Genomic DNA, 26,376 nt, shown 5'->3' with positions numbered 1-26,376 from the left:
CCCTTAGTCAACCACGAAGTGGAGTGTGATACATGGTATGGCTGTTTTGGTTTTACAGGAACTGTTACAGAGTGATTTTAGAGCACTTTTCATGTTTCATTTTAGTTTTGAGATGGTCTGCATGGTAGCTTTTAAAATGTTCTTTCCACAATCATGCTGTTTTCTTCTCGTGCATAAGATCCTAAATTTGAGCATCCCCCAAATTTCTAATTTCTGACATGTGATTTAATATGCAGTCTGCAGAGACAATGTGAAAAAATCTTTCAGCTTTAACAGTCTGTACAACCTTTCTCATTGAATTATGAGGGAAAGGTACTATCTCTGTAGATAATTTTTGTACTTCACAGTTCTTAATTCCCCAAAAGAACTGTCATGTAATGACAACATTTCAATTAGCAGAACAGGACAAAAGGCATAATTGACCTCTGTACAGCTGTTTCTGACTTCTGACTTTCATGAAGCTTTGGTGATAGATTAGCAGAATATGCTTTTTTCCAGTTTTTCTTACACTTTATGCTTACTAGGAAAGATAATATTTGCTGTTCATTCTTTTTTCAAATAAAAAGTTTAATGTGAAATTTATTTTCAGCAGAAACCAACATTTTAGTTATGGACACAGAATTGAGTTTTAGACTTCACTGTTACAAATATAGTCCTGGAATTTCTTTATTTCTACAGCGATATCACATTTTGCAGTAATTGTGAGTAGTTCACGTTTGTAATGTTCACAAGTAGAATAGAGGGAAAAGAAGCAGGAGAACAAAAGTAGCAAATAACAAAGAAAGAATACGTCTTGAAGAGATACCAAGAGAGGTATTACTGAAAATAATGATTACTCAAAGATTATTCACCTTCAAAATACAACATAAATTATATTTCATAACATTCTACCCTTTGAAAATTTCCAGAAAGATTCTGAAAACGCAGTTGAAGCAGTATTTTTTTAACTAACAATTTGACTTTGCTTCTGTCAGGAATAACCTTAAATTTTGACCTCAGAAGAGATTATATTCTTAGCTTGCAGACCCCTTGGAAAGTATACCATACGTACACCCTGGATACTCAGAATCCTAAGAAACTGAGTGGATACGTGGATCACAAACTGTCAGAAAACCTTTGTCAGGTTCATATTGCTTCTGCAGAGTTGAAAAGCATGGATGAGCCCTAACATAGCCTATAATTAGGAATTCTAGACGTCAGAGAGTCTAGAGCCTGGTTGTCCTCAGTGATAGGAAGTTTTAGGTTTATGATGGAGAGAGGGGGAGATAATTATTTTAAAGAACACTTTAAGGTTCATTTAAAGTTCTGTGAATTTCTTCTACTATTGGTATTACAATAGAAACAAGAACTACTGCCAAAGTGACACAAGGGGAGTAGGAGACTTCATGCTCTGGAGCCAGAGAAGTCTTGCAGAACCAGGTTATAATGTCCTCTGTACTGCAGTGCAGACACTCAGAGAAGAATGATAGAATGTGCAAGATATTAGTCAATTCTTCAATATATTATGTAATCATCACACTTAAATTTTGCCTGTTCATGAGTCCTTTTTAGGTCTTTATAATATTTTAAAGATGAATCTGTATTGAATCTCTCAGTTACTTGATCGCAGTATTTCTTCTAAATTCTTGTTTAAAAGCACTAGATTGGATACCTTCTATGTTTTGTCCATGGAACATTTTTTTCTTGTTTGTTTCCCATATACTCTGTTTATTGGTTGATGTCTTCTCTTCACACTGTATTGTATTTATTCTACTTGCTCAGTAGTTTGTTGCAAACTCTTGGTTCCTGTTTTCTTTATACAGATAATACAGATGCACTAATACAAACTAGGAATCCTTGTCTTTGAAACAGTAATATTTAGTTCCTCAGAAATCATGAACCCCAATATATATGGTTTATATTCTGTTCACACGCCCAATCTTTTTTGCCCTGTTGTTCCTAACTGTTGCCATTAAGCTTTCTTCCAAATCTGTAAATAGTAAAATTCACCTTTTATTTTAAGGAGCTCTTGAATTTCATAGTTGCTGTAAGAAAACAAAAAGCTGGATTGATTTTTCAAGCTGTCAAAAACATCAGTTTTTTGAAAGAGTTTATAAATACTGATAATTTTTTGCTTTTATTCATTATCGCTGCATTTTTAAAAAGAAAGCTCTCTTTTTAGCTCTGTTACAGTGCATTAATTAGGTACTTAAGTATGAAGTCAGAATTATTCATAATAAAAACTTCCTCATTTAATAAATCTCCTGACATCTTTTTTAGCCACATGGATTTCATGTTCTGTGAGGACATAAACATGATTTTACACTATAATTAAAATATTGTTTGAAAAGGACTGTGAGGTAATATCTCTGGATTTCTGTAAGATCTGGATGTCCATATAAGTTATTTTTTAACACATCTAATAATGCTAAAGCAGAATAATTCTTTGGTTTAACCTATTGTACGGATTCTTAGGATTGACTTTGCTCCTTTCTGGCCATCCAAACATGAAAAATAAACCCAAGTTGATGGTATAACTCTGCTTTCCTCAGATTCACATTTCAAGTCAAGAAGTAGATATAAACTTTGAAGAACTAATCTTGAATAATGCTGCTTCTTGAACTGAAACACATTGAAACAGGGGAATAAGTTGCATTCGATTAGAGATCTGTTATGTCAGTATCACATCTTATATTGTAAAATAATTGGTGCCTCTTGCAAATTATACCTTGCAGTAAGTATTCATTCTCTTTCATCTTTTGGCGGGAAAGAAAGAGGGAGGAGTCAGCATGGAAGCAGGAAGGTAGTTCTACTGATGTAGCTTGTTTTAAGGTGGGAAATAGTCTACCAGGGATGACTACAATAAGAATGTCCTAGATCTAATTTTGAAACAGAATCAGAAACAGCAGTGTCTGGTCCCAATAAGGGAATACATGTTAAATTCATTTTGTTTGAAGCCAGTAACACTACTATAGTAGTCTATATACTAGGGCTTAGATGTTGGCATCTGAATATAAGCTGCCACGTTCTCAGATACTTCTGCCTCAAGTTTTATGTGGACTTTTCCATGGCAGTATTGAGAAGGATTATTGAAAACAAATATCCCTTCCCTGTGGTTGTTACACTGAGAAGAAAGGTAACAGTAGTAACAGTAGTAAAAACAGCAATAACAGAAGCAGAAGATTGAATCTTAACTTTCTTAAAAATACAGGGAATTAGTTTCGACTTATGTTACTGTGGGAATGCATCTGCGATTGTGAGCCCTAATAAGCAGAAGCCATCTTAAAACAGAGCTAGCTTGTCCATAAGATAAACACTTGAATCTCCCTCTATCGTAACAGCTAGATTCTCGTCTTGTGTCTCTTTTTTTTCTCTTTTTTTGCCTGACCAACCTAAATATGCTATGCCAGCTCAACAGGTAGGAGTATTTACATGTTTTGTTCTAATGAATAGTTCACCTGAGCAGTCCTTAAAAAAAAAAAAAAAAAAAAAGAAAAAAAGAGAATGTCCTTTCTCTTCCAAGTACTTACCTTTCTGTTGACACAATTCGTTACACGTATATGAATATCTGTCTGTTAGGTATCTGTGGGGACTCTTTGTTTCCCATTTAATGCTGTGTTTTTTCTCTTTGAAAAAGAATTGTTGAAGGCTTTCTAGATTACCACTCACAATTGCTTTAGTGGTTAATTACTTCAGCTTGAAATATGAGCATGTAGTTTTTTTCACAAATACATGCTGTGTTCTTTTGTTTTATATCCTTTTAAGTGAACTGTGGAGGTTAATTATCTTAAATTCTGGGTTAAAGAACAGTACTATCCTGTATTCCATAACTAACTTTCCTGATATACTCCTAAATACAGTATTGAATGAGCAATTCATTTAAAATGTTGGTAGTACATGAAGTGTCACTAATAGGTATGTCCCAAATACCTACAGCCCAACTCACAGTAACTACATGTATGATGTGGTTGTGTAGGTTCAGTAAAACCTACCACAAACTTCATTTCTTCCTGTAACTTGTGTATTTTGCCTTTTTTTTTGTCTTGAATATGTAAAAAGGTGCATGGCTGCCTTAAATCAGAAGTTATTTTCTAAAGCTTTATACCACTAATACATGCTACAGAGTGGCTTATAAGAAAATAGGATGTCCCAGGATAAAACAAGGCAGACCTTACCTATTCATTCATCTGTTAGTGAGTGTCAGAAGTTTGCTGCTTAGATATCTGAATGTCTGATTTTTTAAATCTTTGACAATGCAAGAACATACATAAGCGTATACTAATAAGAGCACTTACAATATCCTCTGTCAAAGCCCATTTGCTAAATCATTGGGAAAGCAATGTTTACAGTGAGTTGACATGTATGTTTTTCAGAACAGATCATCCTTTTAAAATATATTTTACCAGTTTTAGTGATACTGCATTTACATACTGCGTATTTGAGTATACTCCTGTCAATCAGTAAAATCAATCAGTTGCTCTCAAATGAATAGAAAATTTACTGAATTTATGCATATATAAAACTGGCTGGTTTAAGATATTTAAGCAGTTTTTTTCCTTTGTTTCATTTTCTGTTGGTATCTGATATTTTTAGGAACATTTCATTATTCAAAGTTGGAGTGTATTTTTGTATTGAATGACTGTGAAATCTACATACAGTTACTTGAAATAGTCTGCCTAAAGCAGAAGTAGCACTTCCCTTCGAATATTCAGTTCAAACCATTTTGATTTTCACACACAAAAAAGTCTTGATAAAACTTCACTGTGGCATGAAACAGTTTGATACATTTCAGCAGACACATTGGTTCATTAGGCTCAAGATGAGCATTTGGGGTCCTGCATTGGACTTGCAGAAAATGTGGCACTGTCTCATATGAAACTACATTGGAAGAGTGCGAGCAGGCTACTCTGATTCCATGGCAGTAAACGTGCATGAATGCTTAACTAAATATGAAGTATTTTGTTATATTCATTGGAAACTTACTGGTGTGTAATTCAGTGCGCTTTCTTCCTCATGCAGCTTTGAAAAATTAGAGGATAAACATTCCAAAATATATTCAAACTCAGTACTGTTTACTACTTTTTTGTTGTTGTTGTTGTTGTTAGTTTTTTGGTTGTTATTTTTTCCCAGTGAGGAAGTCTTCTGTCTTAATTTCTGCTTTTAAAATGTTATGTTATTGTTCTGGATTTAATTGCTACTTCTTAGGTGTTTTGTTTTTTTTTTTCCCTCACATTTCCTGAATTGAGCAATCAGTAAAAATTTATACAGAGAAATTATACGTAATCATAGAAAAGCATTATTCATCTCCAAAATACTGCCACAAACAAAATAATTCCCAGCCAGTATAGAATGAGCCATACTTATTCTAAACCTGAAATTTCTAAGCTATTTAAGTTTAAATGGCATTAGTGGCAACGCTTAAATACATTCTGGGTTGTTTTTTTTTTCGCTAATAGAACTGCAATCATCTCTTTATTACACCTTTTGCTGCTCTGTTCTTTGTCCACTGGTCAATAATAATGCAAAATCTGCACAGCATGGGGCAATTATTAGACTTAGGAACTAAGTTGTGTAGACAGGCACAGAAGTTACCCAATCACTGAGGAAGGACTTTATTAAATCATAGTGAACATGTACAAAAAAAACATTCCTTTCAGATCACAACTTTTTTTTTTTTGCCTTTAGTTACCATAGGATTTGCAAATCTAAATGATAATATTTGATTGTATATTTACAGTTATTTTTGCAGCCTTGGCTTTAGTTCCTGAGTAAACAGCTTCAATAAATTAAACTTTCATGCATCGTATTATGCCTCCTAGTATGTCTGTGGGGTTTTAGTAAGTATATTTGAAGAGAATATTAGAAATTCATTTAGGAAGGATGCAGGTAAGGGCAAAAAAGTTGCTCCAACTTTTACATAAGGTATAGTTAAGAGATCTTTGTACACAGTAAATGGTACATCTGCATTGCTTATTTGAAACTGATCATGTGACATTGAAAAATAATACATATTTTTAGTTAAAATGTTCCTAAAAATGCTTTACTTAGTTCTTCACTTTTTCTATAATTCATAATTAAGAGGATTTTGTATCTGACAAATTATGGAAGTCATTAAATTGAAAGAAGAGGATCACCAATTTTCCTCATATTGCTGTTGATAGTTGATGGAAAAGTAATGGTCAAAAGAGGAATCTTCAGTTATAGCAAAGGTCCTGTTAGGGTTAAAAGATGCTAGGTCTGAGCTCATAGATAGAATGAAAAAGATTGAGATTTAGATGACCTCAGCTAATGAAAACAGTACATTAAAGATAAAAACTAGCAAGGGAACATCTCTGGAAATGTACACATCAAGCATTGTGACCTTAAATGTTTCCTTTCAGAAAGATGTTAAACAAATTGAAAGCTGTTAATGAATCTCTGGATCTCATTTGCAAACCACTCTGTTAACTCCATCAGTCTACTGTGTGAAGTGTTTGATTGTAAAGCATTGTTACTTTTGGAAGATATTAAGTAAAGCTAAAACACGTGCTTATAGGATAGCTTGTAATTAAAAAGACACTATCGGAGTTTTTAACAGTAACATCAGATGACAGTAAACCATCTGTACAGCATAGGTGGCCTAAAAAAAAGAAAAATGATGCAAATATAAAAGAAATCAGTATTTCTGTGCAGCAACTGTGTGTAATTGAACACTACTGTTGTAGACAAGACATTATGATGTGAGCATGTGAGGAAGCACCAATTTATTTTGTCCATTTTCAATGCAAGAAAATAAAGCTAATCAAACCAATGAAGCCCAGTCTCAGAAAGTCACATGGAATAGTTCGGACAGTCATGTCTTTTGGCAGTAGAAATGCAGTGACAGCCAAAGAAGTAGATATTTCCATGCTGTATTAACTGCCCCCGAAGTCTCAGCTGTTTTTGTGCAGGGCATTATCATGATCCCATAGTGCACTCTCTATCACTCCACTAAAAAAAATCAGTAAAGTAATTTTGTTCAAATCAAATGTTTACTTGATTGCTGATAGCTAAAACTGTCACTACTTGGTTGTCATTCATTTTCAGCTCTAGATCACACAGTGCTTTAGATCCAGTACCTCCAGGGCAAAATTACATGGAAGGAAAATAGAATTGCTAGTAGCATTTTAAAAAATGAATGTAAATGCATACAATTTGTAAAAAGTTCTCATTAGGGGAAAGCAGTTTTTCTTTTCCTTCTGAATTTTTTTTTGTCTTAGCCTTTCTCTGACTTAATGACATGTATGTGGAAGCTTAATGTTATCATCCAGTAAACGTTTCTATATGCAACCTTCCTGAAGGATCATAAACTGCTTGTTATTCAGAAGTAAAAAAAAAAAAGAATAAAAAAGTGAAATGGATGAAACAAAAATGAGTATTTGAATGTAAAAGTGAAAGCAGGAGAATACACACTTGGAATTCTAAATGCGAAAAAGATTCTGTGTTCAACTTTCTTCTTTTGTTCTATAAAAACTTAGCCAGTGAACAGGAATGACTTTCATTTGTCATTTCCTAATGCAGCCTTCTCACTGTTGGTGCGGGTGTTTGAAGTGAAGTTAAAAATGAAAGCTGAACCATGCTTCTGGAGATTTATGACTGCCTCATTAGTGTGGAATGAGGAAGTGACAGTTGTGTAATCTACAGACTTGATAGATCTACAGTCTACAAGATTTGCAGACTCAGAGGGGCTTCCAGTGTTGGTTTGGGTTTTTTGGTTTGTTTTGGCTTGGCTTGGTTTCTTTTTTTTTTTTTTTTTTTGCTCTGGAATACAGATACATAGCACTGTTTATGATCTCTGCCTGTGGAGAACTCCAAGAAGGGAGCAGGATTTCATCCCAGTGATGCTGAACCATGTATACTTTGTGGGAATATTTATACCATATGTGCCCCTGCCAGGCAGAAAACACAGAGATTTACTATTCTAAATAGTTAATGAAAAAGTTGGGATAATGTGAGTGTCTTCATACCACTGTATTAGCTATACTGCACTGTGATTCTTCAGAGATTCAAATGTTTTATGAAAATTTGTGCTGAGACACTTTACTGTGTACAGTAAGTGGGCAATGTACGGGGTAGAGGAATCTTCTGTTTGCTGTTTCATTACCTGCATTAGTATTCACAATTTTTTACAAATCAGATATGGAACTGCTGTTTTATTACAAATGATATTTAGGAACTAGAACAAATACTAAATTTTGATTTAAAATATTGTACTTTTTCCATTCTAGTGATTTATCAAGATGCTTAGGCATATGAATAATATGTTCAAGTCAACATTCAAAGTTCTAGTTATGTTATTTTTCAATAAATTATTTAATTCTGAACAAGCTTTAAAATACCTTTTCAATGACAGACAGATGTTCGAAAATTCACTTAATATTTGGCAGGACTATATTAGCAAATCATAGTTTTATTTCTTTCTGAAATTATCTGCTCTGGCCTTTGGTATTACATATCTTTAGGTTGAGAGATGTATTTCCTTCCTTGACCACACTTTTATAATATATTATGCCATTAAGGCACTGTGAAGCATCTTTTAATGGTCCATTAATACAAGAGTTGAATGAACAGTGTGGGGAGAAAGAATGTCTTCCGGAAGTCAAGTTTTGAAAATCAGTGTAAGAAGTCAAACGATGTATTGGGTGTTACTATCATAGAATCATTAAGATTGGAAAAGACCACTGAGATCAAAGATCATCCAGTCCAATCATAGACCCGCCACCACCATGTTCACTAGAACATGTCCCTAAGTGCTGTGTCTGCACATTTCTTGAATACTTCCAGGGACTGTGACTTTACCACTTCCATGAGCAGACTGTTCCAATGCATTACCACAATTTCAGAGAAGGAATTTTTCCTAATATCTAATCTGAACCTCTCCTGGCTCATCTTAAAACCACCAACCCCCCAACTTGCTACAACCTCCTTTCAGGCAGTTGTAGAGAATGATGAGGTCTCCCCTGAGCCTCCTCTTTCCCAGACTAAACAACCCCAGTTTCCCTCAGCTGCTGCTCATAAGACTTGTGCTGCAACACCAGGTTGATTGCCCTTCTCTGAATATGCTCTAGGGCCTCAGTGTCTTCCTGTAGTGAGTGGTCTTTAACTGTAGACAGTACTCAAGTCATGACCACACCAGAGCTGAGAACAGAGGGCAGTCACCCCTCTTGTCTTGCTGGTACGCTATCGCTAATACGTGCCAGGGTGCTGTCAGCTTTCCTGGCCTCCTGGGCACACTTGCTGGTTCATGTTCACCTGATTGTCAACTTTTCTCCATACAGCTTTCCACCACCCTTCCTCAAGCTTGTGGCATTGCATGGTGTTGTTGTGACCTAAATGCAGAACCCAGCACATAGTCTGATTGATCAGTTGGCCTCAGCCCATCAATCCAGGCTTTCCAGATTCCTCTGTAGGGCCTTCCTGTCCCCAGGCAGATCAACACCTGGTATCACCTGTAAACTTACTGAGGGTGTTCTCAATTCCCTCATAAAGATCATCAACAAAGGTATTAAAAAAGTTCAGCTCCAGTGCCAACTCTTGAGTCCTACCACCTGTGACCATTCACTAGCTGTATTTAACTTCATTCACTATCAGTTGCTGGGCCTGGCTGTCCAGCCAGCTTCCCCAGTAACTTGTTAAATAGTAGATCTTTGTACTTTTGTTGTACTTTTGTTTCTTATACAGAATTTGGTAGGAAAATTTTGAAAATTGCGTCTTAACTTGGCAGTTTATTTCCAGTGAATGAGTTCCACATGAAAAAAAAAGTCTGTGATGGAAGAAGAGTAGAAAAGAATACGATATGGGAATAACCACCATACAGGAATCAGATCCATAATCAAGGCTTTGCAGTTCAATGAATTACTTTTACAGTGAGAAATGTTACTTTCTGGGAAAGAAACAGTATACGTACAAATGGTAAATGTTCTATACTGAAAATGGCAAGGAGAAATGTACTGTTTTTGCTTTTTCCTTGTGTAATATACTTTCACCAGTCTGAGTGTTGCAGTGGGAGAGAGTACATCTTGACCCTTGATAGTAGTCCTTGCTAAATAGTAACACTAAATAGATCAATTACATGTCCATCAGGGATGTAAAATGGTTCCCAGTGTGGAAATTAGAAAATGAGAGAAGTCAAAGATAAATGAGTGAGGAAAATCCAACCCCTCTGAACTCCTAATCATTGTGCCTTGAAAATCTGGGTAACGAGGAAGGCATACTGAGTAAATTAAAAATATAAAATGTATATACTGAATTATAGATATTATATGTTTATTACATTTTGATATTCAGCAAAATCTGAGTTAAACACAGAAAATAGCTGTACAAAACATAAGCAGCCTGTTCTGAAAGTAAGGACTCCTATTTATTTCCATGGAAATCACAACAGATACAAAGAACCCAGTAATACTGTTGGATGGAGCAAATTCTCAGCTTCAAAACATTCTTTTTCAACGCAGTCACCACCATTAGGTATGCATTTTCACCAGCAATGGACAAGCGCCTGCATGGTGTACTGCTAAAAGTCTGCACCGGCAGAGGTGGCACACTGTAGCTGTTTCCATTTGTGAAATGCACCACCAGTGCCTCACTGTACTCACACCCATTGCTTGGTCTCCAAAAAGATTCAGTAAGCTCTGATGAATGTCGGTTGTTTTTTTTTTTCTGCATGGAGGAATTGAGTGACACATCCTTGTTTCATACACACATCCATGTCAGATATCATTTTTTCAGATTGCCCCTCTGCTGCCATCTATCTCATGACAACAAAATGGAATATTGGCAAAAACGTTTATTCTCTGCTGCCAAACCACCAATGTCTGTCTCTGACATTGTGGACTAAGATAATAAAATAGGAGGCATTAAATTTGTTACAGCTCTTGTGTATATTGTATGTGAGGTAGTTTGCTTAATGGCCTTTTTGGCAAAGGTTGAGTGTTGTGTTATCTATGGTGTGTTTTTGTGTTGCAAGTAACTAAGTAATTATTAGGATAATTATGTGTGTAATCAGGTTAGATGTTAGGAAAAACTTTTGTGACAAGAGTTGTCAGGTGCTATAATGGGCTTCCCAGGGAGATGAGTCTCTGCCCCTGGAGGTGTTCAAGAAATGTTTACTTGTTCTGAGGGACATGGTTTAGTGGGGAAATATTGGTGGTAGAAGGATGGTTGGACTGGATGATCTTGTAGGTCTTTTCCAGCCTCGCTGATTATGTGATTCTATGATTATTCAGGTTGTATTTGAACTGCAGTTTTTTGGTTTTCCATGTCATTTTAGGATATATTTTACATTGCAGTAAGTAGACAAAATTTAAAGCTTCCACTTCAAATTAGAGCTGATACAGTAGAATCAGTCATCACAGACCATTGTAATTCTAGCTCATGATTCTAATGTAAAGGCTTTCCATTCCAGCCTATGTTCTTGTGTAAATTCCTGTAAATGCAATAGTTTGTGTAAAGCTTCCAGTGTGAACTTCTGTAAATTTGATATTACACATAAGACACGTTAAGTCCACATGTGATGTTTATTTTTTTTCAGTACTAAACAATCTTTTGGCAGTGCTTTAGAGTGACTAAGCTCATAGCAGATATGTGAAGGATATGTTAGTTTGTCAAAATCAAATTATTGGAACCAAAGAGAAATACAGAAACAATATTAATGTTCTGACTTGAAGGACATTAATCTGTCCATAGGCCATCTCTCTTGCTTTGTCTTGGGCTATAGTAACGTCAATTGGAAAGAAGAAACTCTACAATAACTAGGTGTTTTATCTCTTGTCTTGTTCATCTTCTGTGCCAGTAATATAATTTATGAGACTTGTGATTGAAATTATGCTTCAGATATGAAAAATATCTGTAATCAGAGTCCTCAGGACAAAAGAGTCTAAATTGTTGTGCATATAATGCAGTAACAAAACAAAAAGATGTACTTTCTGAAAACTGTGAAGCTAAAAGCAAAGGCACTTAAAATAAATGTTAGTTTAGCTAACATTAACCTTTTTCTTTTTTTAGAGCTTCCATGAAAAAGGGGCATTTTCTAATGAACACAGAATGCATTATGTGTGAAATTCAGATTAATTTAGCTTACCAGTTTATGTAAAAAACTGTCATGCATTTCACCTTTCCCTACTTTCTGTTTCCTCTGTTTCCTTCTTTCCTTTTTATCCCTGTTCCACCATTTTCTTTTTACTCCCATTTTTATCCTTTTCCTTACTTTCCACCCCAGTTTTTTGTGTGCCTCCCACTTCCTCCTTCTCCTCCTTGCTTTTTCAATTCCTTTGCTTTTTTCTTATAAACATGAAAAATTCTCAGTCTCTTCCCATGTCTCAGCAAGATAAATGAACTAATTTAAAAGATTTTCCATGCCTCATCTGTCCACTCCACAAGCTGTCAATGAGCATGGATTGGAAGCTTTCATGCCAATAGTCCACATTGAGTAGTGGTATTATTTTGAAATAAAAATGTTTTTTTCCATGGCAAACGTGGAACTCTTGGTCTTTGTTGACATCCACATACTTTTGGGTGTATGCAAGAAAGATGATAATTGTAATGAGCTTTTTGAAGCAGAAGGTCATTTGTCTACCTGACCAAGATAAAATCACCGTATTGTTCTTTTGTTTTGTATCTGCTATGGAAAAATAATGGGAGGAAACAAAAGATGGAGAAAAAAATGATGTTTAAAACATAATTTCAATTTTTGCTTCTGCTTTTTTTGCCAAAAACTGTTTCAATCATCAATTATATGAATAGTTAATATGTTTAGTCTTAATTTTGTCTGGCAAATTTTTGTAATGACTGAAAAATGCAAGATGTTGCAGTGGGGTCAGTGTAGTCTAAATATTTACTAAGTGATGTTAATGCATGAGCTAGAAATGAGGGAAACATTTAGAAAAATATTATGTTTCTGAGGTACTACAAGCTGATTCATTTTAGATTGTGGAATTTTTTGAACTTCTAATACATTTCAGTATTTATTAAAGAATGTCATAACTTTTCTGTACAGCCTTACAACTTCTGGCTGTTCACAGATGGCATTGTTTGCTGGTGAGGTGTAATGTTAACCTCAGTTTTGCTGAAAAAAAGACTTTGGCTTTTGGCTGAAGGCTTAATGAATAATCTTTCCTTTTTAAGCTGTAATAGGCATGGCTGGGATGCAGCCCCCCGGGTTTTCAGGACTTAAAAAAATGCACCTTTGTCTGAGATCATGATGCTGACATACGTGTTAAATTCTGTGTGCCTTGACCTCTTATCAAAACTGAAAAGCAAACTACTCAAAAGCCAAAAACTACTACAGTCTGGAATAGCCCTTTCTCCCCAGTTTTTGTTTTGCTGTTGTAGTTTTGTATGGAAATGGCATGGCTCACTTGGTCAAGTTACTGTAGGGATGCCAGGTGGTTCCTACCCAGTGGCATAACCTCACTGAACTGCTATACTTATCTCTCTTTTCTAGTAGCATATTTTGTCCACAATAGCTTCTCTCCAGCAGACAATAACTTGACAAGCAGCTGTGTCCTCATTCAGTGTGCTTCACAAGCATAATATTTTCCTTCCCAGAGGCAAAGTGCATTCTCCTACATAATTGGCCATGACCCTTCTTGCCCAGAGGACATGTACTGAAGTCCATTTCCATTTTCTAATCTTGTAAGACACAAGACAGCATGCTAATGTCATGCTAGTAGGTAAATGAAGCTTTGATATGTGTACTTACATTGTCATTAGAGTTTTCTGTTTGAGGTCGACAAGATTCTCATTACCAAACATGTATGTCTTCAATTCTATAGAATTGCTTTTTTGTGTATTTTGTTTTATACTAAACAAAGAGAGTATCCTTTTAGTTTTTTTTACATCAGCATAAAGACTAGCTATCCTAGAAAGATGGAGAATTCATTATATAAGAGATAGTAGTACCTTTATTTTGGTAATTACTTTCTTTGCATTTTTTCATTTCAGTAAATCTCTTGCAGGATATTGCTAAGAATATAATCCTTTCAGTGCCACATCACAGTGTTCTAATTTTAACTTACTAAAATGTTCAGTTCTCTGTATGTGTTTGTGTGTATTCACATGAAGCATTATAATATAAACCATGCAGAGTCAGTGATCTCCTGTGCACTGGCTGTAAGTAGTAATACTACTTTTCAGAGCAGTGCTTTGCATTAAATGGCAATTCCTGAAATGGCCTTGCAGTTTCTTGAAGTAATTTACTTATTGTCTGTTTAAGACTTTTTTGAGTTAGCAAGTGCTTCATGTCTTCTATAACTTTTTACTTTGTGTAGTCATGCTCTGTCTTTTTCCAAACCTGACTAATAAAAAGTCTGTCACTATAATTTATCTTACTGATAATGGTCCTACATGAGGAAAGCTGGAATAGTCTTTGCAGAAAAAATCTTGTGGATCATTGTGGATGAGATGTTGAAAATAAATACCTTTGCAGCAGAAACAGCCAAGTGCCATCCTGGGCAAGCTGGCCCTGGTGGTTGGTCCACTCTTTCCTTCTGCTTGATGCTGTCCATTACAAAAAAGATACTATCTTTCTGGAGTAAGTCCAGTGGAAGTTCACAGAGCTGGCCAAGGCTGGAGCACAGGACATGCATGGAGAGGCTGAAGAAACAATCTAACCAACCTGAGGAGAAGATGCCTTTTTGCAGAGCTCTTAATGCTCAAATAGAATCCTGGAACTAGATATCAAGAAATTACTTTCATAAATACTAAATATGGCATACACATAGGTATTGTGGTGAGTAATGTTATGTGGGCAACAGTTGGAGCTCTAACAAGGTCTTTTATTTCTTCTATTTTGCCTCACAAGCTTATCTTTTACTAGTTAAGATTACATAGACCTTATCAGGTACTTTGTGAAATATGAACCTATTCATAAAATATTCTATTTTCTTTGATTGTCTTTTAACCTACACTGTAAGGAGTCTTCTAATAAAGTCACACAATTTGTGTTTCAGAAAATCTATGTTTTTGTTGGTTTGTTTAATTTCTTAAATTCTATGATATATGTTTGTCTTTTGTTTCCTATGAAGTAGAATCTATTGGTACTTTAACAGTTTCATTGGAGCAGTAGATGTATATGAATCTATTCAGATTTTCTGTAAATCAAACTCAAGGCGCAAAGGTTTAGATTAGATGAGTGGTGAGGCACTGGCACAGGCTGCCAGGAAAGGCTGTGGATGCCCCGTCCTTGGTCACAAGCAGATTAGATAGGACCCTGGGTAACCTGGTATAGTACCCGATCTGGAGGTTGGTGGCCCTGCCTGTGGCAGGAGGGTTTGAATTTGATGATCCTTGTAGTCCCTTCCCGTCCAAGCTGTTCTATGATTCTATGATTAAATCCCTTATGATCTCTTAAAACTTTATATTAAAGCAGTATGTATATTTGCTGTAATTTCATTATCTTTTCATGCTTCACTCAAATTAAACAACATGAATTCAAAGGCATGACTAGCAAATTCAGTCATTCAGAGTGGACTTAAAACTACTCTATTTCAAAGGTATTAGAAAATAATTGTTTCTTATTGGTGCTACATGATGTCATGTTTAATTCTCTCCTTGAAAGTAAAACAATTTCACCTATATTTAGCTAATGTTTATCTTTGTTTTGGAATATCTCATGCTTTAGGCGTGCTGAGCAGTAGGAAATTACAAACTTTTCCTTCAATCGTTTTATTCTTTCCTGTAAGATACTGGTTTTTATGTTTGAAATACCAGAAGGATGGAGAATAGTCTCTTGACTCTTTTATCTAACAACTTTCTTGGTGTTATGTAATTGTCTGTGAATGTGTTGTACAAAGAAGTGAAGATGATGAATGATCTAAGAAAGTCTTTTTCTTTGCACATTCTGATTCTAAACCCTTTCAGTTTCATAGCTATAGTATGCAGCATGATTTAAATAAATCAGGATTAAAAGGAAACATGGAAAAAATAGTGTACGTGCTTCCATGGAATCACACTGTGCTTTCAGTCACAATTAAGTACTGACTTTGCATTCTGAAAGATGGTTGTGGAGAAAACTCGTTCACTAATCATAGAGCTTCCTCACATAAATCATTCTTCTTGTAAAGGTATAAAAATACTTTGGGTAGAAATCAGTATTCCAGGTTGTTTCCTGAAATCCAGTCCCACCCTTTTGCCACAACTGTGAGATAGTACATTCATAAGTTCTTGCTTCATAAAGCACTGTTACTGTGCTTAATTCATGATCCTGTTAGGGATTGGATTTTTTTTTTTTTTTATTTTTTTAAATATTACTCTATTCAAGAGAATATCAAATTGTTTATGTAAGGATGCATAATAATCATTATGAAAGCTATCAGCAGTATGTCTTCAGCAAAATATTGTCATCCAGTTTTCTCAGAATGAGTTCTTTAAAATCCATTGTGTTTATATATTTGCAACCTGTTAATATTAAAGAGCTGTTCCATGATTATGAAATCCATTTATGACTGAATATTTTTCACTTTGGGAGCAAAAAGAGGTCATTTCACCATCTAGAAAATTGCAGTGCATTGTTCTGTCCTATATTCTTAATCTCCAGTTATATAAACAATTTTATTTATTCCCCAATTCATTTTGCATCTGGATCTCTGATTAAGATTGGTCCTGAGCCACTTCCCTCACTGTTTCTGCTTTAATAACTCTGCAGTAATATCTAGGAAGCATTAAGTCAAATGACATTCTTCTTAACTGTCTAGAATGTTGAATTTACTTGATCTGGTAGGGTCTCTTAGTTGTAGGCCAGTGGAGAATTTATCAGTTCGATGTGTTGGACATAGATTTATTTTAGCATCAAGCTTTTTAATTGCACAAGTAGAAAGCTTACATATCTAAATATGAGGTTAACTCAGACCAGAAGTGTATTAAGATTCTATCCTCTGAGAGATTAATTAAAGGTCAGTTTCATTCTAATACTTTGAAACTTAGTATCATCAGACTTCAGACAAGTGCAGAGAGTGCAGATAAAACTTCCATCTTTGCAACTGTTGATTCCTTTTCTTCACTCAGAATTTTGATGTCTTTTCCTGTGGTCACATCATATCTCTTTTTTCTTGACTGTATTTTTTTTTTTAAACAAAGCAGAACAAAGCATCTGTATTACTTTCTTTTGTCGTGAAAGACTATACTAAATGCAAAGATGTATCAGCGTGGAAACAAAACATGTAGAAGTCTGTTTGAATCAGTATACAGTCAAAGCCAAGTGAGTTCTCATTTAGAAGCTACAGGGGGAAAGGCTTGCCAGTATGGTCAGACATAGGATAATTCAGTTTACTACTAACAGCTAATATACAGAGTTTGCTCAGCTAAGTTTCCAAAAGTCTATGCAAAGCAGATGTTTATACTTTAGCCTGTTTTTTGTTTTGTTTTTTTTTTTTATTATTTTTTAATTAATCGAATATTGTAGATTAACTGTTTGACTTTCATTCTGAAAGATGAAGAAGCGTTCTTCATATCTCTGAGTGGGAAAACATTGCCTGATTTGGTTATGCAAGTTGTGAAATTGCTGGCCTACATGCCTTTTATTTGTACATATACATTTTCAAATTCATGTCTAGTTTGGAGACACACTGTAAAGTTAGTGTACATCTGCATCATTCCTTTAACTGTTGTGCGATGGACGGAGCATCTTAGAAGCAATAAGAAATTTTTCACTCTTTAACAAACTTGATAGGTATTGTACTTACTGAATAAACACTGTTATTCAGAATTTTTCTTACATGCAGAATAAATAAAGAGCTGCATCATAATATTTGCATATTTGGTCCTTTGTGCAGCCAGTAATTAAGGAGTCTATCACTTTCTGTAGTAACATAAGTTACTGCTAATTACCTACTTAATGCTGGTTTATTATCATTTCCCCATTCTCTGTGCTTTGTTTGTCAAAATATGTGTCCATTTCTGTAGATAAAAATAAGTAAAAATAGTTTTTCTAATGCATTTCCTCACTTCACTCTTTCATTCTTATTTAGGTTAAGCTGACTTGTGTATTTGTCTAAAAAAAACAAAATGAGTCATATATTTTCATGTTCTCAGCGTCTGGATATTAAAATATGATAGATTTCAGTTCTGTTTTCATTCTGGAATTCCCATTCTACTGAGTTCTGGATATGTACCTAAAAAAATTCCTTAAGCTCCTTCAGGAAGCAGTTGATTTATGTATCTGAAAATGTCTTAATGCATGTGGATACAAACACTCAATGTGTTATCAGCATAACCAGTTAGTCACTGGAACATTTGTGTGGATGGTGAAGTCATATTACTGGTCTTTCAGACCTAATGCTTGTATAGCATGCTAATCTGGTCTGTTCAGGGAACAATGGGCAAAACTTACTAAGTTCCAAATGTTAAATGCTACTCTTGTTTCTGCTTGCACAAAGTCATTCAGGCTCTTGGCTTTCAGAGATTGGCTTTAAATGCAGAATTTGGAGATACTTTCTCTGTTCAGAGTGATGCATGAACTGGAACCTTGCATGACTGATGAATTTGACAGGTCTAGAGCTTACAAAAGTTGTATTATCAATCACCAACTGAGTGCCAGAAGCCATTGAAATAAAGAAGTGCTAACTCATACAGTAAAAATTCTACAGATTTCTTAAGAAGATAGAAATTGATAACCAATAAAACAAAATTATCTGGTAACTTAGAAAGAAGAATTCAGTGGGGTTTAATATGAATGCTTTGAATTACTGATTATACAATAGAAAATAATTCAGAATTATTCTTAATCCTATTCCCAAAGTAGGCAGACAAAATCAATACCTAACAAATACAGAACACATGGAAGAAATCCCTACACACACAGTGTGCTTTCGAAATTATTAAATTCACTATTTCTGTATCCTGTAGAATTCCTTGACTGTATTCTAGAACATCTGGGATATGTGATGATCTTAAATTGCTAACATTGTTTTGTTAGCCATGATGAAAGTTTTCATTAGATAATTCTTGTATGCAATATAACACAGTTACCCATAGACGTTACCAAAGTAATTATTTGATTTAGCATGTCTGTTAATGTTTTCTGGTGGCCTATTTTAATTGCACAGTGGGCTATTTTCCCAAATTTACTTTACCTTGCATGCAGCCCTTCATTTATTTCATAGGAGTGTCTTACTAACAAAACCTTTAGGCAGAGCCAGTAGGAAATCTGAATCACAGCATTAATGACAATATTTTGATGTAGCCTCCATTCTGGGAGAAGAAATAAATGTGGTATGTCTTGGCACTACTAAAGCTTTTGACATAACATTTTTATAGAAGAAATGTGGGAATAATGGCCTACGTAATTACCTGCATATTAAAATACACAACCAGTAAAAACCAGATTGTAAAAAATGAAAAGGGACATGGGAACAGCCTTCAGCTATGGAATATGTGAAGGCATGAGATAAATAAAACATTTCTAACTGTAACACATTATCTGAGGGTATGGTAGAAACTGTTGCATTTGTATGTTGGATTAGCAGTCTTCCAAAGTCTAACAATACATATTCTTATTCCAGGTTCAAAGTAGGAAGCTAAGTTATATGGTATCTGGAAGTCCTGTCTAGTCCTGTACTTCTGTGGGAATATTCTCTTTATTTTTGAATCTTACTTTGTGCAGAATTATATATAGGTTTTCCAGTTTACTTACAGTAAGAGGTGTAGGTTAATTTCACAGCAGTGTGTGGAATTTGAAATTTATCTTCTATATAGCTGTCTATTTATCAGTTTTCCTACTGTAGAATCAAAACAGATTGTGTTTACATAAAAAGTAACAAAAAAACCCACTATATATTGATTATCATATTACAAAGTTACCTTGCAGCTCATAAAAGTGTACTCTTCTGCTATGCACATAATGGGGTATAAAATGTAAGCAGTGAAGCATAAGTAATTTTTCAGTCCTAGAGATACTTGCAGACACTGGTGGAATTGTAGTAGTATGGTAAATACTCTTTTTTTATTTTGCTTTACAGAAATGTATTTTCTGCAGACAGAGAATTAAGAAGATCTCTGGTGCCTGCATTCAGTGTTCATATGGACGCTGTCCAGCCTCCTTCCATGTGACCTGTGCCCATGCTGCAGGAGTGCTGATGGAGCCTGATGACTGGCCGTATGTTGTCTACATCACTTGTTTCAGGCACAAGATCAACCAAAATGTGGTAAGGAATTTGTTTAATGATACGTTAAAAATCAGAATTGCAGAATTAAAGTAGAGAAAATGAAAGAGGGGATCAACGTAATGTATAATGGCTCCATCTAACATACTTCCATGCATAACAAAGAATTACCTCTTGAAGGTTTTTTCTCATCGTAGAAGTAATACTTGATATACTAACAACGTTTTTGCATTAGAATCATTGTTGAATATCTTGTTTTGACAGCAGCACTAGTATCTGAATTCTCTTGGAATGTATTAAAAATACCCAGATCGCAGTATCTTTCAAATACTTAGATAATGAGTGATAAAGGATGTGGTATATATGTAAGTTCTTTGTACCGTGGCCAAATAACACCATACAACTATCCAGTAATAGTCATTATGTCATCTGGAAAAGCAACAGTGGTATGTCATGAAAATGCATATTATTTCTGTATCTTTTTATTTCTAGTCCATGTTAGGGGGAACTTCTAATTTTAGATGAGACACAAGAAGAATTAGTTATTACCATCTTGTAGGTTTAATATCTTTTATCCTAATGATACCATTTCAGTTAAGAGAAATTTCACCATCTATCTTGTTCTTTTAAAAGTATGTTCTCTTTCCCAGCAAACTAGAATAACTTGATGTATTTTCATTAAAAAAATAAGTTGATACATTGGTCAAATTGAAAATTCTCAGGTTTCAAACTCTTCATTTGAATATATATTTTCTTTATACACTAAAATTGAAATGTAAACCCAGACAATGTGTATATAATGTATATCTTTCTTTCAAGAGACTATCAGTGAATCATTGATCTTAACAACAAAAGTACTGAAGAGTAAGATCTCCTGTTAAGTATAATACAGTGCTTCACAACTAGAGTCATCAGCTAGTCCTGAGTTTCAGTCTACTGATAGTTGAGAAAAAGGCAAATGAATTGTCTGTCCCTGTTTAAAATTTACCCAGAAATGTTATCTGTTGTAAGGATTTTGGTTTCCAAAAATAAGTATAAACATATAAAACCAGTACACTTTGTATGGTTGTTATGTCTTCATTCATTTTTATGAAAATACATTTGGTTTAAAACACAAGCAAACAGCAGCCTCTGTATGTACAAGTAACTTAGTACTTGTACTTGGCTTGTTTAGAATGTGTGACTTTCAAGTTGAAAATTACTGGGCCAAAGCATGGCCAGTGTAAATACAGCTGTTCTTCCTAAATGTTTTATTGTATTTGTTTTGAGACATACGACCAGTACCGCAGGTAGTGAGATATTCATCAGTAGCTGGGAATTCATTCCCAGATCAAGTAAGTTTTTCTGCAGTATGCTTTCTTTTGTATCCACTTCATATGTGTGTTGTGGCTAGCACTTCTCTAGCCCCTTAGTTTTTCAAACTTCCTCTACTGTATCTGCCTATTTGGAAACCTCTTACTCTCCCCAAAAATGTTATTTTCTTCAGCTTTTCTTTTTTATGATACTAAATTGCAAGTGTGCTTAAGTTACAGATTATTCTTCTGTGTGTAGTGCTAGAACAAATGGTAAAACTATTCAAAGCAGATTTTTTTTTCTGGTACTCTGTATCCATGATAGTTGTTAATAAAAATGCCTACAAAATATTAATGAAAATGTATAGAATTTATACTTTCTATCTAATATAAATTATTGCAAGCTTCAGCACTGTCATTTGACTTTTAGTACACACTTTCCCTAGAAGAGGAAAAAAAATTAAAAAAGCTATTTTTTTGGAACGCTTAGAAATTAAGCACATACTTGTCTTATTCAGAACAATGGTAGTAAAGTGAGAATGAGTAGGGTTAGATTCTTCCTTTATTTTCGTTATTTTCATGACCTGTGTTTGGTAGTGTCAAAAGGAAAAAAACGTGGAGAAACAAGCCTGCGTAGCTGTTTTTTAAGAATTTTTTTTTAATAATATTCAAAGTTGATTGGAATGAAACAACTCACCTTTTTGAATAAAAGAAATCTGCATTACCTTATTTTATTTCACTTGTCTAAAATCAACATCAGATTTGCTGAAGAGAAAGATTGTGGTATTCTTAAACTGGCACTGAGTATGCTGGGTTGAGCTTGGCTGGCTGCCTGTTGCCCACCACACTGCTCTCACTACACAACAGGACAAGGAGAGAAAATAGGATGAAACAGCTCACGGGTTGAGATAAGGGCAGGGAGATTGCTCACCAATTACTGACACAGGCAAAACAGACTTAGCTTGGGTAAGATTAATTTAAGTTACTGTCAATTACTGACAGTGAAGCAGTGAGAACTAAAAGCAAACTAAAAACACTTTCCCTCCATCCACACTCTTCTTCCTTTTCCTCCCAAGCAGTGTGGGGAAATGAGGAATGGAGGCTGTGGTCAGCCTCTGCTGTTTCTCCATGGTCACTGTCTGCTGCTGCTCCACATGAGGTCCTTCTCACAGGATGCTGTCCTTCCTGCACCAGTCTGTCCTCATGGGCTTCCCAAAGGCAGCAACTCTGATCTACCATGAGGGAGGTACTGGGCTTTTCTCACAGAGCTCACCCCTGCAACCCCCAGTACTAAAATTTTGTAAGCTGAATTGGAATCCATTGTAAGGCCAACAGATTGTGGCATAGGTGTCAAGGTTTTATTTATGTTTGATTTTAAATTCTATCTTCTGAATAACCTAATCATGCCTTTAAGGTTTTGCATTTTTTAATCTTTATTTTTCTTGTTAGGCCTTTCTTAGCTATTAGCTAGTCTTTCATGCAGAAATTATATTGCTCTTTGCTATTAGGTACAACTGTGCATCTTTATTCTAATGAGCTTTTTCATGTCCATTTTTTTTAATTTCCTTGCTTGCAAATGGAAAGGGGGACATGCAGATTCACTCCACAAATTTTTGCAGGAATCAAATACGTCTTCTTGTCAGCAAGGACAAACCTCTCCTGGTATTTAGTAGTTCTAAGCACTCCATATAATTAAAGGATGTTATTCTTCCCCATTTCAAGGAAACAAAATTACAGTTGTCTGATGTTTCACTAACAAAACCTCTAGGTCTGGTGCCTGAATCCTCTGGGAATATCTTTCATTGCAACTTCCTTCAAGTTTAAAAAAGAACAAACAAAACTCAGCTAGCAAGAAGAGTAGGAAAAACTGTGGCATATATCTATGGCAGTATTGTAATGTAAATCATGGAAGTTGCTCAACAGGAAACTCACAAACTTACTATGTAAGATAAAAATGTGTTATTACTGATATTAATGTATATTTCAATTCAAGTAAGCACTTACTGCAATGACGAGGTAAAATTTTTGTCCAGATAATTCATTGCTGCAATCTCATACAAACTGTGTTGAAATTATATTCATAACTCTATTTCACTTTTTTTATTTTGACCTATCTACAGTATTTTTTTGTAGACTGCTGTTTGAATGTCAGCCATGGAAAATACTTGCAAGTCTTCCCGTAAAAAATCATCATAAAGACAATCAAAAGGAATAGCCTTACTCTTGCATCCATGTATTGGAATCAAATGAAGTAAATACGCACACATTAAGAATGCGATTTTTTTAATGTTGAGATGATGTTTCAAAAATATATTATTTAGATATCTACAGACTCAAAACTAAGTATATATCTTATATTTGTAGACGGTACAGCTTTAGAAATGTTTGAAAGTTTTGCTAGCAGAAAAGCTGTTTTATGCAGAACAGTTTCAGTTATTCCTGTTGCGCTCTATATTAATTTGTTCTTGTAAATTGGAGTGCCAGTATGCAAATAAAGCTCTTTTATTTGCTGCCTACCTACAGTAGGTCATGTTTCTTGCATTTTCCTCTTTGACCATGTTTAATTCTGGGCATGAAAAGTATCCTTCACATCTTAATGTCATCAGATTGCCAGGATGCTTGGAAGTACGGTTTAGAATAGGAGCTCATTATGGACTTATTTTGATTAAACCTCTGTTATACACAAGAAAATGAGGAAAGGACATTGCATATGACAATACTAAGGGAAGATAACACCAAATAATTCATGTAAGACTAGTAAAAACAGCACTGAAGGTCAGAGAAAGTCAACTGGAAGCAAATATACCCTTCTGTGATATTTTGTTTTGCAAGTACAATCAGGAGAGGTATCTAGAAAACCTCAATTACATGCTTTAAATTATCACTTGCTATTATAGCATACAGTGAATGAAAGGATACTGTAAGGGGAAAAGCTCTAGGTCCTTTTTCTGTTGAACGCACAAGAATACAGTGGTCACTGTTTGCCACTGTCTGCTAAACACTTGCCAGCCTCAACATTTTCTGGAGGCAAGTCATGCCATAGAAAGGACAGATGAGTCAAAAATCATGAACTGGCATATTTTTTGAAATGTCATGCATCATTTCCGTGCCCAAATTGCAGTTCTGACGAATGAGCAGAAAATGATGATAGGAGAGCTGTGTTTCTCATGTTCATGTTTCCTTATCAAAGAAATCTTTATTACATTTAAATAAGAATTCTGAGGATCTTCCACTACAAACTGCACTACAAACTGTAGTCAGAGGTGGTTTCTAGATATTTAGGTATCCATTAGATAACTATTTCAGGGTAGCTAGCTGTTCATATTTTATATACAAATTGTTAATGTATTTTATTTAACAAGGTTTTTGAGTCCTGACATACAGAAAATGCTGGGGAATGTCATTTTCCATCTTACTGTTTCAAGGCTTACACACTGGAGAGGTTAGCTTTTTTTTCCTTTGCATCTCATTGTTTTCTGTATATCTGCTGCTATCTTAGTTCATCCTTGGCTTTGGTACTGTTAAAATCATGGTTTTTAGACCACAGCTTTATCAATAATCTGGTAACTACTGCAGCTGTTCTTTAATCTGATAGAATCTTACATAACAACTGTCTTTTCTGATCAAAAATGACATTCTTAACAGCAATAAATTCTTAGGGATTTCTGACAGGAAATTTTTCTGGGATATGCAATACATTGTTGGAGTGTGCTTGTCAATATCTTTTCAGGAAAATAAATCAAGAATTCTAGCAAGATAACAGACCAAAAAATAATCTCCTTGAGCTAGGAAGCATTTCTTTTTCTTATTTCTTCTAATGAGCTGTGGCGTTTCTTGTCTGAAAATTTTTATCATATATAAGCCTGTATTGTCTTTTGACATACTGTATTTTCCAATCTATCTTCTCAGAAGAGTTCAATTTTCAAATTTTATTACATTTTAACCTTACATTAGAGATATTTTCCTTGGACATTTGTAGTGTTATCTTAAACTTCTACTTTCTGTCATTTCATATGAGTGATTGAATTAATACTCTCCACTATGATTCTGACTTTTTTCAAGTAACTGAATAGAATGAAGTCAAGAATTGTTTGGTAAATCAGCATTTATGTTTAATTATGTTTCAAGGTTGGATAAGAAGCACTAACAGACATGTTAGCAATCCTTTCGCAACAGCAGTAAATGGTTTCTTCCTTCTGCTTTTCAAGTAACAGTTAACTACTTCAGTAGCAATTTAAAATGGAAAATCCAGGTAGATTGTTAAATACTTTGTATATATGATCAAAACACTATTTCGAAGGAAACCTTAGAAACTTTATTGGATTTTCCTCTCAGAGGTGAGCTCAGCTAAATCCTCCAAATGCTTATGTCAGGCAGAGTTCAGACGCACAAGGATTTAGTGCACTGTCTTCAGAAATGTCACAGTGTACTTTGGTTTGGTTTGTAGGAGTAGAGAAGTTTAAAATTTTTAAATTTCAGAAACTGATGCAAGAAAGAGGTATGATGGTGACTACAGTATCCACAGAAGTGGAAGATGTCAATTACTTTTTTTTCCCAAATGCGTTGACGCTACTGTTAATGTTTGGAGTCTAACAGAAAGAATTGGTGAGAATTGTTTTGTTCTCCCTTTGATATTAGTGTTAAAAAGAGCATTTTTGCAGATCTCCAGAAACACTTTTAGATTTCTGTATAGATGGGGGAATCTATTGCCTCCAAAGTCTTGAAAAGCAGTTTTAGGTAATTCAGTAGTTACTGTAGCATACATTGTAAGATAGCTGCTTATGTAAACACTTCTAATAAAAATAACTCATGCCTTCTGTATGCTATTGTAGTAAGAAAAGTTCATCTGGACATATATAGCTGAAGTCATAATTAGTTTGTCTTGTTTAAAGTTATGAAACTTTATGAGGTAATGAATAGACAATCAGAATTGCAGGGAAGAAGGTCTTTCTGTGTTTGACTAGAATGAGAAGCTGTATCAAACATTATTG

General features: G+C 34.7%; 1 protein-coding gene across 1 annotated transcript in view; it reads left to right on the top strand.

Annotated features, from left to right (window-relative positions):
• KDM4C (lysine demethylase 4C) overlaps nt 1-26,376 on the top strand; it is a 263,542-nt gene that overhangs the window by 211,006 nt on the left and 26,160 nt on the right. The window contains exon 17 of the mRNA XM_065744185.1: nt 19,950-20,135. Within this exon, the coding sequence (XP_065600257.1) occupies nt 19,950-20,135 (186 nt within the window). The remainder of the gene's footprint in view (nt 1-19,949; nt 20,136-26,376) is intronic.

The sequence above is a fragment of the Cyrtonyx montezumae genome, unplaced genomic scaffold (assembly GCF_038088225.1).
Source record: "Cyrtonyx montezumae isolate F1298 unplaced genomic scaffold, pur_monq_1.0 scaffold_30, whole genome shotgun sequence".
NCBI classification, from domain to species: Eukaryota; Metazoa; Chordata; class Aves; order Galliformes; family Odontophoridae; genus Cyrtonyx; species Cyrtonyx montezumae.
Note: the sequence above shows the minus strand (reverse complement) of the source record. Positions and strands in the feature narration are given on the sequence as shown.